The 16,868-nt window shown below is 40.2% G+C and overlaps 2 protein-coding genes across 3 annotated transcripts in view; both read left to right on the forward strand.

The window, feature by feature from the left end:
* Positions 1-288: 288 nt before the first annotated feature.
* On the forward strand, positions 289-6,867 carry ssbp1 (single-stranded DNA binding protein 1). The gene is made up of 7 exons (XM_056367153.1): positions 289-335; positions 1,293-1,389; positions 1,791-1,848; positions 1,955-2,095; positions 3,837-3,924; positions 4,526-4,614; positions 4,704-6,867. The coding sequence occupies exons 2-7, from the start codon at positions 1,366-1,368 to the stop codon at positions 4,745-4,747; spliced, it is 444 nt and encodes a 147-aa protein (XP_056223128.1). The 5' UTR covers positions 289-335; positions 1,293-1,365; the 3' UTR covers positions 4,748-6,867.
* Positions 6,868-7,579: 712 nt separating this feature from the next.
* Positions 7,580-16,868, forward strand: part of creb3l2 (cAMP responsive element binding protein 3-like 2) — a 33,401-nt gene continuing 24,112 nt past the window's right edge. For both annotated transcript variants that reach the window (XM_056367878.1, XM_056367879.1), the window contains exon 1: positions 7,580-8,070. In XM_056367878.1, coding sequence (XP_056223853.1) covers positions 7,972-8,070 — 99 coding nt within the window. In that variant the 5' untranslated portion in view covers positions 7,580-7,971. The remainder of the gene's footprint in view (positions 8,071-16,868) is intronic.

Below are 16,868 nucleotides of genomic sequence, written 5' to 3' on the forward strand. Positions count from 1 at the left end.
TTTAAATGAAGTTCAATTAAAAAAAAAAAACACTCGTGTGAGAATTATTGTTTTCATTCTACAACTTTTATTTATTTTTCTTTATTTCATCACAAAACTGTGACTTCATCAGCCAGATTGTGAAATCATGAAAAGAGAAGAGTTTAAAATATGATAAATGTTGAATAATTTTTAAAAGTATTTCAACGTGTGTTATTTTAAAATGTTTAAAAACGTGTGTGACGTTTTTTTAGAAGCGGAACTTTAATCAGCTCGGGCAGATCGCCGGACTTGTCTCGCAGACGGACCGGAAGCAGCGTGAGGTTACCAAAGTCTCTCCTGAAGTGTTGCACCTGGTAAGTTTTTCTGAAGCTCTTTTGTCCTTTTTTTAAAAATTTTATTAATGAACGTTGTCGCCGTTTTCCACCAACACGCCGCCGTTTATCTGCTGCTCAACCGCCGCAACCAACAAACCGAACCACGTAAAGAAAAACGTTGATTTTTTTTTAAGGAGATATTTCGTGTCTACATCCGATGGCGGGAGTCTCCAGAAGCCTCGTTGCTGCTTTGAGACACCGGAGCTTTGACTTTGAGTCCCCCCCCCCGTCTTCACGTTTTACTCTGCAGCTTGTCTGACTGCGGATTCAGACTTCACCGAAACAATCAAACTCCATTTTGAAATCTGTTTATTTTTGTTGCTGCTTCGCCTTTTAGTTTGAAACCCTCCTCACGTTGTGGCGAACATTAAATAAAATGACCTTAAAACACTTAAATAAATAATAAACACAGCTGTCAATCGTCGGGCAGATCGTTTTTAGTGAGAGACAGTCGCAGGATTTAAAGTCAAGCAGAAACTTAAGGATGAATTTTGTGCCACTGCAAATATATTGATCTGGGGCCTTTCAAAATAAAATAAAAATAATCTTATGGTCATGTAAATGTTTTTAGGAGACTCTTTCAGTTGGTTTTGGTTTTTCTGATACAAGAACCAATTATTTTCATTTCTGCACATTTTTTTTTCCATTATTCTGTTATTTCTGTCTGTTATTAAGATGTTTGACATTATTGATAAAGAGTCTGACGGTAGGACAGCTTTTCAGGGTTTTTTTATTAACTTCCTGCCAACATAATCTTTGGGTCCATCAGGTATAAAGAGGGAGAGATAGAGGGATGTGTGTTTACTGAGATGTTGGACAAAGCTGGAACCTGAGAGCTTTTAAATCACTGAAACCGTTATGAAAACAGTTGACATGAGCTCGGAAAGAAAATGTTACAAACACTGAAACTAAGCCTTTTCCTTGTGTTGTGATCAGTCGTCAGAAAGTCCCCAGCTGCCGTTTGTCTGCCCATCGCTTCCTTCAGAGGTGTCTGAGCAGCACAGACAAGATGTTGAGAAGTGCCTCAGCACAGGTGAGGAGGACATGTTCACACTGAACCATATTTATCTCACTGGATGGATTTTTATTTTCATTTAATTACACTTGTACGAGGATGATGCTGAGAGATCTTGGCTGTTTCTTGATGTTTTGGTCTCTCAGTTTGGCAGCAGTGATCTTTTAAGAACAATTCAAAGTGTCTGAAATATAAACTTTTTCTGTAGTTTTTGCAAAAAGCTGCAAAAATGATTCTGAAGCGTCTTTTCTGTGGAGTAATTAACATTTGTAAGACTCTGTTAGAAAGTAGCTGCTGTTTTGTTTTTCTTTAATGCTTAAATAAAAAAAAATTGGTTGTATTTTATTTATTATCTACCAATGAAAAAGATGCACTTTTGCCTCAGTATAATGCGTTTTAATGTTTGTGGTTTCCTCCAGCTCTTCAGACAGGCGGTGAGATACAGGAGCACAGACACCAGCCTCATCCTGGAGAGATGTAAGTGAAGCTCGTCTGTATGACAGAAGATTTACTCTGACTAAACACACCTGTCTATTCTTTATATCACATGTTTTAAATATATAAAATAAATTCTTTCTCCTAGCGATAAACCGCGTGCAGCTGTTGGGTCGGGTCGGTCAGGATCCTGTGATGAGACAAGTGGACGGTCGCAACCCCGTCACCATCTTCTCGTTGGCTACAAACGAGATGTGGCGCTCTGGAGACGGAGAGATGACCTCAACAGGTGCGATGTCACGACGACACACAATGATAGAAAAGTGGGGAAAAATGCTCTTTAATGCAACGTAACTTTAGTCGTGTATTACAAGTGTTTAACATGGCAGCGCAATGCAGCGACCTCCACCCTCCAAACGGACAACAAGGACGCAGACAGAGCCACATGTTTATTATGCATGCAGTAACTTATCATGAGCCTGAGAGCTGACACAGTTTGGATATTATTCAAGGTTCCAGATGTTTTTCTAGAGCGTGATCGTCTGGAGAACCAGCTCTTCTGTTGTCTGTCTGTTCGGTTTTTTCGGTTTTAGAATTACATTTTAAAAAAGGGGAAAACCGGTTAGAGTCAGACTGACCTTGGTATTTGAAGTCTTGGGCTCATTAACAAATGAAAACAATGCAAAGCATCTGAAGCAACATTAAGGACCATAATGAGATGCAAAAACTGAAAAATAAAATGTATTTAAAGCAGGTTGAAGCAGCAGTGACTGACTGAGTCACTGTCTCCCTCATAATGTTTCTCTCGAAGTTATCTGCAAGTCAAACTGCCCCGACATTCCTCTTTTGACAGGCTCTTGTCATTTTATGCTTTTTCTCAAGGACAGAAGTTGAATAAATAAATCAGCTGAGTCTGTTTACAGTTCAGGGTTGGGCACTAGTTTATATTTTTTTAATCTGGAATATACTTTGGCATTTCAGTGTCAGTATTTCCTGCAGGAAACGTGTTGGCGAAGGTGCTGGTAGCTAAATAACACTTAATGTTGCTGTAATTTCCCCTTTTTATAAGTTGAAAAAAGCATTAAAACCTCATTACATTATCAGCAAAGGAACAGTTAAATAAACATACTATTAAGCTGCAAATTAGAAAAATGAAAAAACAGATCTATGTTTAGTTCAAACATGAAGTGAAGGAATGTTGTCAGTAACTACGTCTGTGCTCCGTGTTGCTTTCTGCCACTAGAGGTCAGCGTTACCCCCTGAATTGTGTCTCAGTGAAAGAGAACATGCAGTGTAATAATCTGGTGCACATGCTAAAGCTAATTCAGTTCAATACAAACAGCCCTGTCTTCTTTAAGTTCAGTTTTTGTTTCAGCTGTTTTTTTTTTTAAAGTATATGTTTTGGGGCTTTTGTGCCTTTATTGGACAGGATAGTGGAGAGAGACAGGAAATGAGGAGGCAGAGAGGGGGAATGACATGCAGTAAAGGCCGTCCGATGCGGGACTCGAACCGGGGCCAGCTGCAGCGAGGACTGTAGCCTCTACACATGGGGCGCCTGCTTAGACCACTACGCCACACGACGCCCCTGTTTCAGCTGTTTTGATGATCATTGTGGGAGCTGCAGTTTCTGGTGCTGCTGAGCTGTTTTGCGTTATGCAGAGAGGTGCTGCTGTTGTTTATCCTTCCCCTCATTGATATAAAAAATGAGGTGGACAAAACAGTTAGAAACCATGATGTAGAATCAACACATCTTTACAACAGTTTGAACACAAACTCAACATGAGAACCTTCATGAAGCAGGATTTAAAGACTGTACTGGTTTTGGGTTGGTGTTCCTAATAAACTGCCAACTGAGTGTAGGAGGTTTATTAAAATGGGACTAGAGTCAGATGAGAGTCACGTTTCAGATGTTCATGTTTACAGAAACATCTGTTTGTGGCTTCAAGATGTTCCTCGTGTGCGGCTGTGTGAACTGCGACGGTTCGTGATGCGACTGATTTTATGTGTGTGCTGCTGTTTCCTGACTCCAGGTGACATCAGCCAGAAGACGACGTGGCATCGCGTGTCCGTGTTCAAACCCGGTCTGAGAGACGTGGCCTACCAGTACGTCAAGAAAGGGTACGAACCACTTTTATCATGGCTGTATATGAAGTATACATAGTTATGAACAGGATATGAATTATCTTTCACACAGACACACATGCAGTGATGCCGAATGTGAAATATGAAAATGATACTCTATGCAAAATCTATATTTTTAGCGTCTTGAAAGTGGCTGCACAAGTTTTCGCTCCATGAAGAAAAGCTCTAAATATGTTTCACTTCCTGTGTTGTCGGGTTCTCACATTGAAAAACAGTTGTTTAATCTAAAACCTGTATGTCGTGGTATCGTTTTATACGGTGACGTAGCAGAATATCAACAAACTCATTTGACACGACGGTGGATTTTCTCTGCGTCACACTCCTCTAGCTGACACTGATCAGGATTTAAACTCAGTCATGAAGCTTTTTAAATTTGTCAATTATTTGTGGATGTTTTATCCCGGTAGATGTGACAGCAGGGGAGGGGAGGGAAGGGGGAGACGGGGAATGACGAGTGACTAATTCTAGACGCTTTTATTGTTTATTTTGGCTTCAAAACCATGAGATTTCTCTGTGTCAGGTGCAGAGATTCAAGGCGGGAACCTTTGTGACTGATCCTGAGTCTGTTCTCTTTCAGGTCCAGGATTCTAGTAGAGGGGAAACTGGACTACGGGGAGTATGTGGACAAGAACCAAGTGAGACGTCAGGCCACCACCATCATCGCAGGTTAGAATAAACAAACAAACACACACAAATGATCTCAATGTGATGTCTTAAAAAGATAAAAAAAATAAAAACACCTCTGTCTTTTCCAGACAACATCATCTTCCTGAGCGACAACGTGCGAGACAGAGTCTGAAGGACTTCTCCACAACATGACGACTTCTTTTTCTACCTTCTTGTTCAAACCTACATAAGACTGAGAACCTGAAAGCCTCCAAGGAAAGGAACCAATTGACCCATCAGAGAGGGGGACAGAATAAGCTGTGACACTCTGATCATGTTTGACTGTTGGAAGAAGAAGACTTTGATGCATCAAGAAGAAAAAGGAAACAGCCTGCTCTTGTAGTGTGTGTGTGTATAGATATATATATATATACACATATATACACTTACTGGTTGAGTTTGATTGTGTACATAACAGTTAAAAAGACGCACTTAATGTCATATTTGCTTGTTTTCAAGTTTTATATGTGAGAATAATGTTGAAAGCACGAGTTTAAGGGAGGAAATCATTTTGTTAATCCATCCAAATAGTTTGGAAATACTTCTCTTAAATCATAAGTGGTAGTTCGCTGACTTGGTACAAGGTTTTAAAAAAAAATTAAGTTGTAGCTCTCTTAAGCGACTTTTCCTCGTGTTGGAGATCAAAGACAAAGTTTTCAAATGATAGTTTGTCGTCATGGTGTCAGGTAAGACAACTTCTCTTTAAGCTCAGTAGTTCAGAAATCATTTCTGGGAGTGAAAGGCGACTCGAGCTGCTGCCAAAAATCAAATCTGACATGGGACACAACAAATAATATTTTTTACCATTTTCTCTTTTCTTGCTGGTTTATTTATAACTGTTTATTTTGCTAAGAAAGTTGCAAAATTACCTCTTTATTTCACATTATCACCTTCCGGTTCAACTTCTCCATCTCCAAATTTGGTGTTTTTTTTTTTTTTCTTTTCTTTTCAACAAGGACTGTACTTATACAGGATTATCTAAAAAAAAAAAAAACACCATGGCAACCTCAATACCTAAATATCTCTTTCTAAACCTGAGAGAGGTGAGCTGTTGATTATTATTCCATACGGTTTAATTCCTTTGCTACCTCTCATTTGCAAGGAGAAAGCTGTCGTCCTTAAAGAAAACAGTATCAAGCTAGTTAGTGTGAGTCCTCTGCCCTGAATAAAACACACCAGATTGACCTCAAGTGCTGCATTGGATTTGGTTTGAATGTTTTAACTCATCACACAGTCGACTTCAAAGCATTTAAAGTTAACCCTCTGTTATGTGACAACAAGTTTGACCCATTTGACCTCAAACTATTCATGAGACCTCACCTTTTTAAAAAGGTTTTTTGTTTTGGACTCGTCTCACTCTCTGTTTCTCTTGCACTTTTCACTTCATGTAAATCTGCAGATGACGGAAACAGCTGAGAGTCGAAAAACAACGAGACTAACGTGAATTTATAATATTTATGGAATAGTTAAAACTGCACATTATTTGACTAACATGACAGTTGGATTTGTGTAATTGCATTTCTTCTTGTTTTCTGCCTTGTCACTCTTTTGTCAACTGTTATCACACTTATCTGTTTTTCATTTCCTTCCTGGACAGCGGCTGGTTGCTTTCAGCTCACTAGTGTTGTTTCATTTCTCTGTAACGGTTCATGTAATAGACTTTTTTTTTTTTCCTCCCAGTATCAAGAAGTGATGTTACAAAATACTTTAACTTTGAGATAAAGGAGAATAATAAGAAGTAAATGATTGAAAAACAACCATAATAACATACATGATAAAAAATTGTGGCAGATATTTGCATAAAAACTCATTAAAACATGTATTTTTAAGTTCATGAAATGTAAACATTGTAATATGACTGACTTTTAAATGTCCACACTGCTGGGCGTTGATTGGCTGATTCTGTGACAACGCGGGCGGGCTTTTACGTAAAAGGTGTGCTTGGCCTAAAGTGATTGGTCGCAGGAATTCAAGAAGTCTTTCTCGATTGGCCGAGTCAGCTGTCAGTTAAAGGCGCGGGAGGGCACAGCCGCACGGGAGCATGGGCTTTAAACAGAGGAGACATCCGATTGGTCAGGCGGCAGGGTGTGGGCGGGGCTGTGAGTTGTGGAGAAACCTGTGGCTTCAGTTTAGAGAAGCGTCAACGAGCGAGACCGGAAATGTGCACGTAAAAATAAAAGCTCAAAAAATAAATTATAACGATAAATACATAAAAGCTTAGTAAAAGTTTTTGATAAACAAACATATACATAACGTTTTCTTGTAAGTAATTTTTAATTTTCCTTAAAGGCGGTTTGTAAGTAGTAACTGAAACTACATGGTTTACAGTTTTGTCTGAAGGAGGATTTTCATTACCACATTAAATACCAACATACTTTTGTCAGCGAAAATATCCTCATTTTATATTATGATATCACTGTTATTTTTATTTCACTTAAATTGTCTTTTATTTCTGTTTAAACAGTATTTCGTTGACTTAAAAAAAAATCTTACATAGCCATCTCTCACTTTTTATCATTAGATCTAATGATTTTGTATTTTGATTATTTAAATTTTCATTATATCAATCATACGATTATTATTACCAGTAGTAGTCATAGTATTAAGAGTAGTATTGCTAGTAGTTTTATTATTTATCCTGTGGAGAATCAATGTGTCCTGAAATGAAGAATGAGAGCTTTATTTTGAAATTAACTACTACACCGGAAACTCTCGTTTATTAATATGGGTGTTTGACACTGTGTCACAAACAGCTGGAAAACATTAATGACTCATTAACTTTACATTTAATTCCTGGTGTGTTGTGCTGAATTTATATCTGGTGGGAAGTCGCCGTGAGCTTCAGACCTGTTGATTCTTGATTTCTTCTTCTATTTTATTTCCTATATTTACTCCTTTTTTTTATTCTGGGTCTCTGTGACTCCGCCCACACATTCCTGTGTGTCTGGGCTGAGAGGAGGAGGAGGAGGAGGAGGAGGAGGAATGAAAAGGAAAGAGAGGCTGCAGAAAGCTGTGTGTGGAACCTGAACCAAAGAGGAGATGATAAACAACAACAACAACACTGTCTCTCAGCCTGACTCTGACCGCTGCGGCTCCCTGACTCTCTCAGTCTGAACCGACGCGTTTCTGCTTCCTGTTTTTTCTTTTTCTTTCCTGAACTCAGACAAGTTGTTGGGAACTTTTTTTAACCGGAGTTGTCGCTGGAGTTTTGTTTTCCAGTCTGACCTGCATTGCAACCAAACCCTCATTGCTGCTGCTGCTCCTTCTTCTTCTTCTTCTTCTTCTTCTGCTGCTGCTGCTGCTGCTGGAGGAGAAAACCCACATCCACAAGGCCGGAGAGAGTCTGTGGAGGGAACCATGGAGATCCTGGACAGTAGTGAATCGTTCCTACACTGGGACAGGAACCTCAGCGAGCTGTCTGAGGCCGGGGAGATCGACTCGGTGCTCTACACCAATGTAAGTTATCGATCAGGGATGGATGGGCTGATAGATGGGGAAGGGGTGTGTGCGTAAAGAACATGAGTGAGTGATCGATCAGGGCCCGGTGATTGGCTTTGCAGCTTCTTGGTGGGAAATAATCGCCTTTATCTCACTGTGGTGAGGATTTAATAGACAGGATAGGGGAGGGTAATGTGTGTGTGTGTGTGTGTGTGTAGTGCCCTGCTCTCCATTCACAACTTGAGCCTTGGGATCCAGGATGCAAGTTAGACTATTTCTCACCCTGGTATTTGTAATTTTCCCCCTTTTTTTTTCTTTTTATTTAAACACATTTTTGCAAAATATGGACTAAGTCTTGAAACTATCAGGCACATAAACTTATAATACAAAGAATTTATGATGATAATGATGCAAAATAGCAAGAAATGTTCATCACAAGTTCTTAAAGTCCTCAAATACTTTATTTTGTCTGACCAACGCTGCAAAAGCCCAAACATATTTAATTAGATTTTCTTTTTGATCATAGAAAAGAGAGAGAAATCTGCACATACTCACACCTGAAAGGCTGGAAACACAAAACTATCTGATGTTTTAGTTTGATAAATGATTAGAACGATCTGAATTGTTTCAGCTGCAGTTTACTCATCTTTAAAGACAAAATAAAACAACTTTTATTAAAGATGTGAAACTTTAAAAAGACGTATTTTATCGAGCACAGACTGTGTTTTTAGTGGATGTTATAAGGCAGCAACAGTATCTTTTTATATTCTCTTTAATGCTAAAAATACTTTATTTTTGGACTCGTTATAGAAACAGTTTGAGAAAGATTTTGGTGCAGTGACTCATTGTGAAGGCACGTTTTTTTCAAGGATAATGATTGCTGCTTTTTTCCATTAGTAAAAGCCCACTGACTCATCTGGTGGGGGGGGGGGGGGCTGAAACAGTAAATAGCTTTAATGCTTGGAGTGCTTCAGGGTCCCCTGCAGCTCTGGGGCTCAGGGGTTTTCTTCCACCTTGACTTGCCCTCAACTGGAGGGGGTGGGGGGGGGGGGGGGTACCAAGTGGAGTACCACAAAATATGCATCATTTAAAGGGAGAAGAGTTGAGTCCTTGTTATTCTTCAGTTACGGATCGGCTCATACTGAAAGTCCATCAGAGACGTCTGAATCCGGCTCATGAACCGGTACAGTGACCACTGGGGTTTCCTTCAAAATAAAACACCCAATGTGCTTTGCAGATTGCAAGTTTGTTTAGTGGGCGGGGTGTGCGGACAAGTGCCTCCTGTTGCATGAATTCCCAGTTGACTGAACACATATTTCATTTGAATCAAAATTTAGTATGAAAACTTTTTTTCAAAGCACATGTTTGTAGATTATCTTCTTCTGGTCCCTCCTCTAATATATATCTTTTATAAATAATAGTTAGCTCACATTTTGTGCAGGAGAACACTAAGAATTGAAATGAACATGCACAGACACACAGCATGCGAGATGTTTCTTTAAATCCCTCTTTATCTCTCTAACAGCTCAACCTCTCCAACTTTCTGCAGACAGACACACTGGAGCTAATTAAAGCGGCGCTGGTTACAGTGGTTGAGCTCAGGAGTTCACACCGTGTCTTTGAAGAAAAGTTGACTTGCTGCTGCTGCAAAAAAGACTTTACCCACCAAAGAGTTTTATGAATCCAGCAAAGAACAGATTCCAGTGTGAAGGATTTCTCTAGAAAACTGAACTGAAGATTATGATGAAATGAATCCTCCGGTCATAAACTACTTTATCACATCTATTATTTCCAGATTAGTTTAACAGTGCAGTCATGCAATGAAACGGGGCTGCACCTAGAGTTAATTTCAATTGTCAGTGAAGCTTTAACTGTTAAAGTTTCAGTCGAGAGATTTTAAGTTTGGAGAATTATTAACGCATGAACCCGGAAACAGAATCCAGACTTCTCACAGAATCATAACTATTTACAGACGCTCCCTAAACGCTTCTAGTTCATTTCTGCGAAGTGGATCTCAACATGATTCAGCAGCTCTCGCGTCGACTTACAATCATTTCCTCTTTATTCAGAGGCTTATTTAGTTTTTTATCCATTTATCTGTTTTCTCTTTGATCACTTAAAACAAAGGTTGAGTGGCGACCCAATCTCCCTGTAAATCTCTCAGTGATCTGACCTCAGAGCAGCTGCAGCTCTCCGCTCTGATCCTGGCTGCTGGTATTTGACAGGATCTGTAGCCTCAGGACTTTAGAGGACCTACACAACACAAGTCTTTACCTGTCTGTAGGTTTTCCTAGAAGAGCTAAATACCTGTGTGTGTGTGTGTGTGTGTGTGTGTGTGTGTGTGTGTGTGTGTGTGTATTGTCTCAGTCTCTGGGCTCAGTCGGCCTCTGTGGTGTCTGATTCCCGTCCTGTGAGCCAGCTGGATTTCTCCCTGTAAACCCATACACTCCCCCCGTCGTCTCCACGCACAAACACACACACACATGTGCACTACGAACCCCCTCACACACACACACACACACACACACACACACACACACACAGCCTGTGGCTCACTCTCACTGACACACACACACACTCCTCTTGGCCCACACTGAGACATATGGCTGCAACACACACTTCAAGTTACATAACTGAAGGCAAAAGGCTGTTTAAAGGGTTCGTCTCACTGAGAAGATGCTGCACGTGTTTTTTATCTATTTCTACTTTATATCACGTAAAACTGTGACATTAGCTTTCACAAGCAGCATATAAAACATTTAATAATAGTTTATAACACAGTATAATGTCGTTAAAAGCAGATATAAGTGTTTATTAATGCAACTGTAACTCCTCCTGTGGCCCCCCCATTAGTGGAGGCACCGTCTTACAACGTAAACAGACTGTATTATAGCTTTATTTCTCACACTTTTCAATTGGCGTAACGTCAGGAAAAGTTTTCTGTGTTTTTCAAGACCGTAAAAGATGAAAATATTCAGTTTGTAATCAAATAAGAGAAAGAAAAGCAGCAAATTCTTGCAATTTTGAAGTTGAAATCACCACAGTTATTGTAAAAACTGTGTTAAAAATGCAGAAAAAACTGGGGCCTGTATTTACTTCAATGTAGTTACAAGCACATTTTAAGTGTTTATTAAGTTAGTGTTGAGCACTGAAAGCCAGGATGTACAACACAGAGAGATTAGTGTGTCATCCACTTATCTGTGGACTTGACTATAATAACTTCACTTTAATCTGAAGTTAACCTGCTGCAGATTAGAGGGAAAACTGAGCCATCGTTCCTGCAGGACCCCGGCGTGGGATTGGTCCCGGTTTGCCCCGATGGTCAGTCCGACTACGGTACAGGGGAAGGGACGTTTCCTTGTTTCTTACAAAACGTGTGGACGACCCGAACTTCCTGTTGATATGATGCCCCCTATATGTTTGGAGTATGAATGCGACAGTCGGCCAATTCTTACAAGACGACCCTTTAAATCCCATCAAAACAAACAATACAGTTAAAATTAATTATATACAGTCACTAAATCGTCTAAATTAAGTTTAAAAATAAACATATGCTTCAATTTTGATCATCCCTTTTTTTTTTTAATCTGCCTCTTGCAAGTTCAGCAACTCTATTGTGAACAAAGGAAAAGTTAAAATGGATTATCTATGTGACTTTATTTGAGGGTAAAACCTAAAATAATTTGTTTTTTTCAATTAAGAACGATGGGATTATGTTTCAATATGCAAGTAATTAACAGGATTGTTATAATAAATGTTCACTCTGTGGCAAATCTTTGTGTTTTAGGCTTTTGAAATCAAGACACACGGCTCTAATAATAAAAACTGAGTATTAGTATTGATATCGGTGGTATTGCCCCGAGCGGCCTCAGCTACATGAGTGTGATAGGTGAAAGCTGAACCAGAGTTTCCCTCCAGGTGTTTGAAAAGGTGAGCAGAGTCAAATATGAAGCCACTGCACTCACGTCTCAGCAACACACAAAGGCCAGGTTGTGTTAAGAAAGCAGCACTGAGATCCTCTTGTTAGTGCGCTGAATAATCTATATATAGTAAAGCATGAATAATATGTATGTGTGTGAGTGTAGTGGAGGGAGGGGAGGGAGGGGAGGGGAGGGGGGGGTGCACGGTTGTGAAAACCAACAAGACCACAGTGTTTGAATGTGAGGCGGCTTGAGAAACAGACTGTTGAGTCTTTGTTCCTCCTTCCCGGCTTCGGTCGGGTCTCTCTCTCACTTTCTCTCTCTGGGGGTTTGTTGACCTGGGATTCCTCACAACAATGTAAACCCTCTGAGTCGGCACCATGTGTGGGATCCTCAACCCCAAACCGCTTGCGTCTCCCATCGTTCAGGGCTCCCTCCCGTCTCTGTGCAGAGGCTTTATTTATCACAATCAAGTTCCTCAGGTTTTAAGAATAATGGCATCACATCAGTGTGAAGGTGGAGACGTGCCTTCGTCTTTCTTCTCCACTCACCTGTCACCAAAACAGTCCTTTATGACGACGTAGTGAGTAATACTAGATGTCTGTATGACATGAGGGAAAACATGAGTGAAATCAAACTACTCATTTCAAAATCCAAAATATTTTTTCTATATTTTCCCCTAAGAACAAAAGACATGTAATAATATATGTTTATCATATTCATACTGCATCAGCTGCAGGTTGTGTTTTTATGTAGGTTTGGTCAAATATCGGCATTTGTGCTCAGGAAACTTACAGATAATCAATCAAAGAGGATAAAAATATGTGCATCTTTTAAACAAAGGGTGTCACGGGTCAAAACAAATGCAGATAAGAAGGAAAAATCCAAATCACCCGGAGTCCTGAGTATAATCAAGCGTTAAAGGAGCTACAGTATATGCAAGTTTTGCTCTTGCTACATAGCTAATGTTAGCATTAGCTGTTTACTTACCAGCATAGAAGAAACTTTGTGATTTCAGCATCAAACTTCATTCTTTTACTCGCCAAGAGCTGTTTTGCTTCTATTTCTATCACCTCTCTTCTTCACCTTAAGCTAGCATGCTAACCTGCTAGCATGCTAACCTGCTAGCTCTGGCCCAGTCGGCTAGCAGGCAACATACTCGTGTACAGAAAACAAAGCCTGTTAATCGCTCAGGCAACAAACACAAAATCATTATCTCAGCAGAAAACAGCAATCACGCTGTCCACTCATGTCAAGTTAGCATTCGGCTAATCTGAATCAGAAAACATCTGAAACCACAGCAGCTAAAATATCGATGCTAGGAGCTACAAGCTGTGTCCCAGTTCAGGGGCCGCATCCTTCGGTGGATGTGGTCTACGAAGGTGTGGCCTACGAAGTCACTAGTTAGTTAGTTAGTTAGTTAGTTTGCTGTCAAATACATATGGTGGAGTAGAGGTATAAAATAGCATAAAATGTAAATACTCAAGTACAAGCACCTGAAAAATGCATTTGAGACAGATTACATAATGTTTGGAAAATGACTCCAGACAACTAATACAGCACTGATCAGTTATAGATTGACTGTATTTGTACAATAATCAATAAAGTCACCTTACATCACTCATATCAGAGGTGGACCGAGTCATATGAGATAAATCATCAGCTGAATACACAGAAACAGGACGTGATGGTGCGACCACACATCTGTCAGAGAGTTCAGGGAATAGACAGAGACAGAAAGAGAACGGCCTTAGACTTAAATACCACCTCATACACTTGCTCCTACTTGTAATTTTCTAGCACATGGTGTACTCGCTGCACTCATGGAGAGGAGAGGAGGCCGCCATGCAGAGGGAAAGAGTATATTTGCTGTGCACATGCTCCAGGGCTTTCCAACTATGTGTGTAGTTACATAACACTAAGCATATCTGCAGATAGAGACTCGACTCTCTGTATAAATCTAACGTTAGTTTTTATTAATATACATGATGGGTCTTTGACAGCTCAGCACAAACTCATGGTTGAGTTAGACTATTCAAACACACACACACACACACACACACACACACACACGCACAGAGTTGAGGGTAAACAGCTTGATCCATGTGCTCACAGTGCAGAGCCTGTTCTCCGTCGGGGCAGGGCATCCTGCTCGCCGGTGGCCTCGCTCTGTCTCTGTCTGAATGGTCCATGTGTCTGCTGTAACATGAGTGCCAGTGTGTGTAGGCAGAGACGGACATTCAGGGCACACACACACACACACACACACACACACACACACACATACATAAACACACATACACTCTTAGCAGTTTTAGTTTTACATCGAGAGCAGATAAATGACGACACCATTTCACAACCGCTCACATTTTATTGCCAATCAAGGGTCAAAGTGTCTCGGTTACACATGTTTTACATATCACGACCCGAGCTGCCTCCTATCTGTAATTCAGTCTTTAGTGTCAGATAAAAAAAGCGTACCTGTGTGTGATAGTGAAACACACGGCGTGGTATTTTCTGCAGGTGTGGTTCAGGATCTTCAGGTTGGACTCAGAGTCAATTATGAAAAACAAACGGCAGCGTAATAAAGGCAGCACAGATAGAAACACAGCGACTCCTGAACTGTTCTGTGGTTTTTGCTGCTTGTAGAAAACCTGATGTTGAAGTTAAATATTAAAGCAGCTGGACAGTAGGTTCTGGGTTGTGAATGGACGTCCTTTAGTTGGCTCCCAGTGGTCAGGATATGCAAAATAAAAATACAGTAGGATAGAGAGCAGTAGAGCAGCGGTCGTCCAGTGAGGTGGACTTTGGCTTTAGAGTTGTACTTGTACGTGTGTTAAAGGTAAAATTAAAAAAGTTGGGAACTATTTTATTTTGGAAATTGGAACTTTATTTTTGGCTTCAGCCAGAAGTTGATTTGCCAATTTACTTCCCTTCATTATTCCACCTGATATTGGGTTCATGTTGTACCGTTTCTGGTTTTCCGTCAAACTGAAACTAAATTGGCTCCATGTGATTTCTCAGTTAACTTCAGAGTTTAGATATGCAAAAGAAAAAGGATAAAAATTGAAGTTTACGTCATATTATAATACTAAAACTGTTGTGTTTTACATGGCAGCAGTGGACGTGCGCTTGAGAGTTTGCTGTTTATTTTACTGAAGGTTTTGTGTTTACTTTCAGTTTGACGTCGACGCCTTTTACACCTGGCATCAACGTACGATTTGTATCTGAACATCTGGATAAAGAAGCTTGTTAATACTAATTGGATCGCAGCCAGGTGTAAATGCAACCTGCACAGTTTGACCTAATTTTTAAGAAGAAAAAGCCACCTAGCAAGTTTAATCATCACCTCATCAACTCCACTTCCTCCTGCTAGCTTAAGCTGCCCGACAAGTACTAGCAGAAGCTTTTTAAGTCTTCTATCAAATCAAATCATGTCCATCCATGACAACGCTTTCCCTAATTAACATTCAGGTTGTTTTGCTGTTACGCATTTTTCTCAAATCTCGACAATGGATTGTAGCGAGTGCAGAGTTAGCATAGCTAGCATAGCTAGCATAGTTAGCATAGTTATAATAGCCTCGATTATTGGAATAAAACCCAGGTTTTTCTTTTAATGTTGGACTTTTCAAAATGTGGTGATGTTTGCATCTTTAAATACACACTTATTGTTGAATTATTCATCACAACACCGGTAGGAAATGGGGAAAGATTTACACAGAGAATGTATTCGAATGTGACATTTTACTGAGGGGTGTCAAACTTAATATGTCTCCTGGTTTTAATACATCTTCTTAGGTCTTTCTACCCTGATGAGAATCAACTACTTAGCAGCTTTAACAAATGTCAGCATTTCTCTAATTGAAGCCTCATTTGTTGGCTTTTAGAAAGTGACAGTATAACCTACACATGGTGCGCACATGGACGTCCGAGGTCACATTTTTTCCTCTTCTTCAAATCTGATGCAACTTCTCCCCCGACTCTGAAAGTGGAGTCCGACTCCGAGTTTTGCTGCGGGCAGGCGGCCACTCGAGAGCGGAGCGAAGGTAGTAATCAGACTGTGAGGGATCATTATGGAAAATCCACAGGAGCCTTCGTTCTCTGAGGCAAAGCTAAATTTATCCCTCTGTCTGTCTGTCTGTCTGTCTCTTTTCTTGATTCTGTATCTGTCCTTCCCCCTCTCTGTAGCTTGTGCGTGTGGTTAGCAGGGTGTGGGTTTAATATCCCCCTGAGTGGTTTAAACATCCAGCCTCTAAAATGAGCCTGGAAGCAGTTTTATATAGTAGCAGCGTCTTGAAATCTTTAAATGCAACACTTTCCTTTCTTTCTTTCTTTCTTTTTTTTTTTTTACGACCTTTTCCACAACTTTCTGCCGTCTCATCTCTTTTTCTTTTTTCTTTTTTCTTTGGACATAATCGAAAATTTAAAAGATATTTGGTTTGGAGTGTGAGCAGTTTATAGTTTCTGGTCATACTCCAGAGAGAAAATCAAAAATAATATCCTTATTATAGACTTTTAAAGTTGCGGCATCAACAGAATTTCAGGGCTTTCTGCATGAGCTTCACTATTTCAGGTATTAAACATCAAAGAGTTTAAAGCCTGTAAACTGCTTATTAAACAGTTAGGTGTGCGAGCTGTGAGGCGCTCTCTCGACTTTGATGTGTGTGTGTGTGTGTGTGTGTTTTTTATAGATGTCGCAGCTTACATCCTGCCTCGTGGCTCAAAGTGTACAATCAAGAGCAGTTTAAGACAGAAACCTCTCCATCAGCTCACTAGTTAACCTTTCACCCCATCTTTCCAGCCGTTCCTCCTCTTCATCCGTCGCTCCTCCCGGGGTTTAGCGGGGAGTTGGGACGAGTTGGCTCCTGTCTGAAAATGCCAGAAACAACTTCTGGA

This window comes from Seriola aureovittata, chromosome 22 (assembly GCF_021018895.1).
Source record: "Seriola aureovittata isolate HTS-2021-v1 ecotype China chromosome 22, ASM2101889v1, whole genome shotgun sequence".
Lineage (NCBI taxonomy): Eukaryota > Metazoa > Chordata > Actinopteri > Carangiformes > Carangidae > Seriola > Seriola aureovittata.

Coding starts and splice junctions, on each gene's coding strand:
- ssbp1 (XM_056367153.1), top strand. CDS start 1,366: ATGTTGAGAAGTGCCTCAGCACAG. Junction 1,390..1,790: donor TGAGAAGTGCCTCAGCACAG/GTGAGGAGGACA, acceptor GGTTTCCTCCAG/CTCTTCAGACAGGCGGTGAG. Junction 2,096..3,836: donor CGGAGAGATGACCTCAACAG/GTGCGATGTCAC, acceptor TCCTGACTCCAG/GTGACATCAGCCAGAAGACG.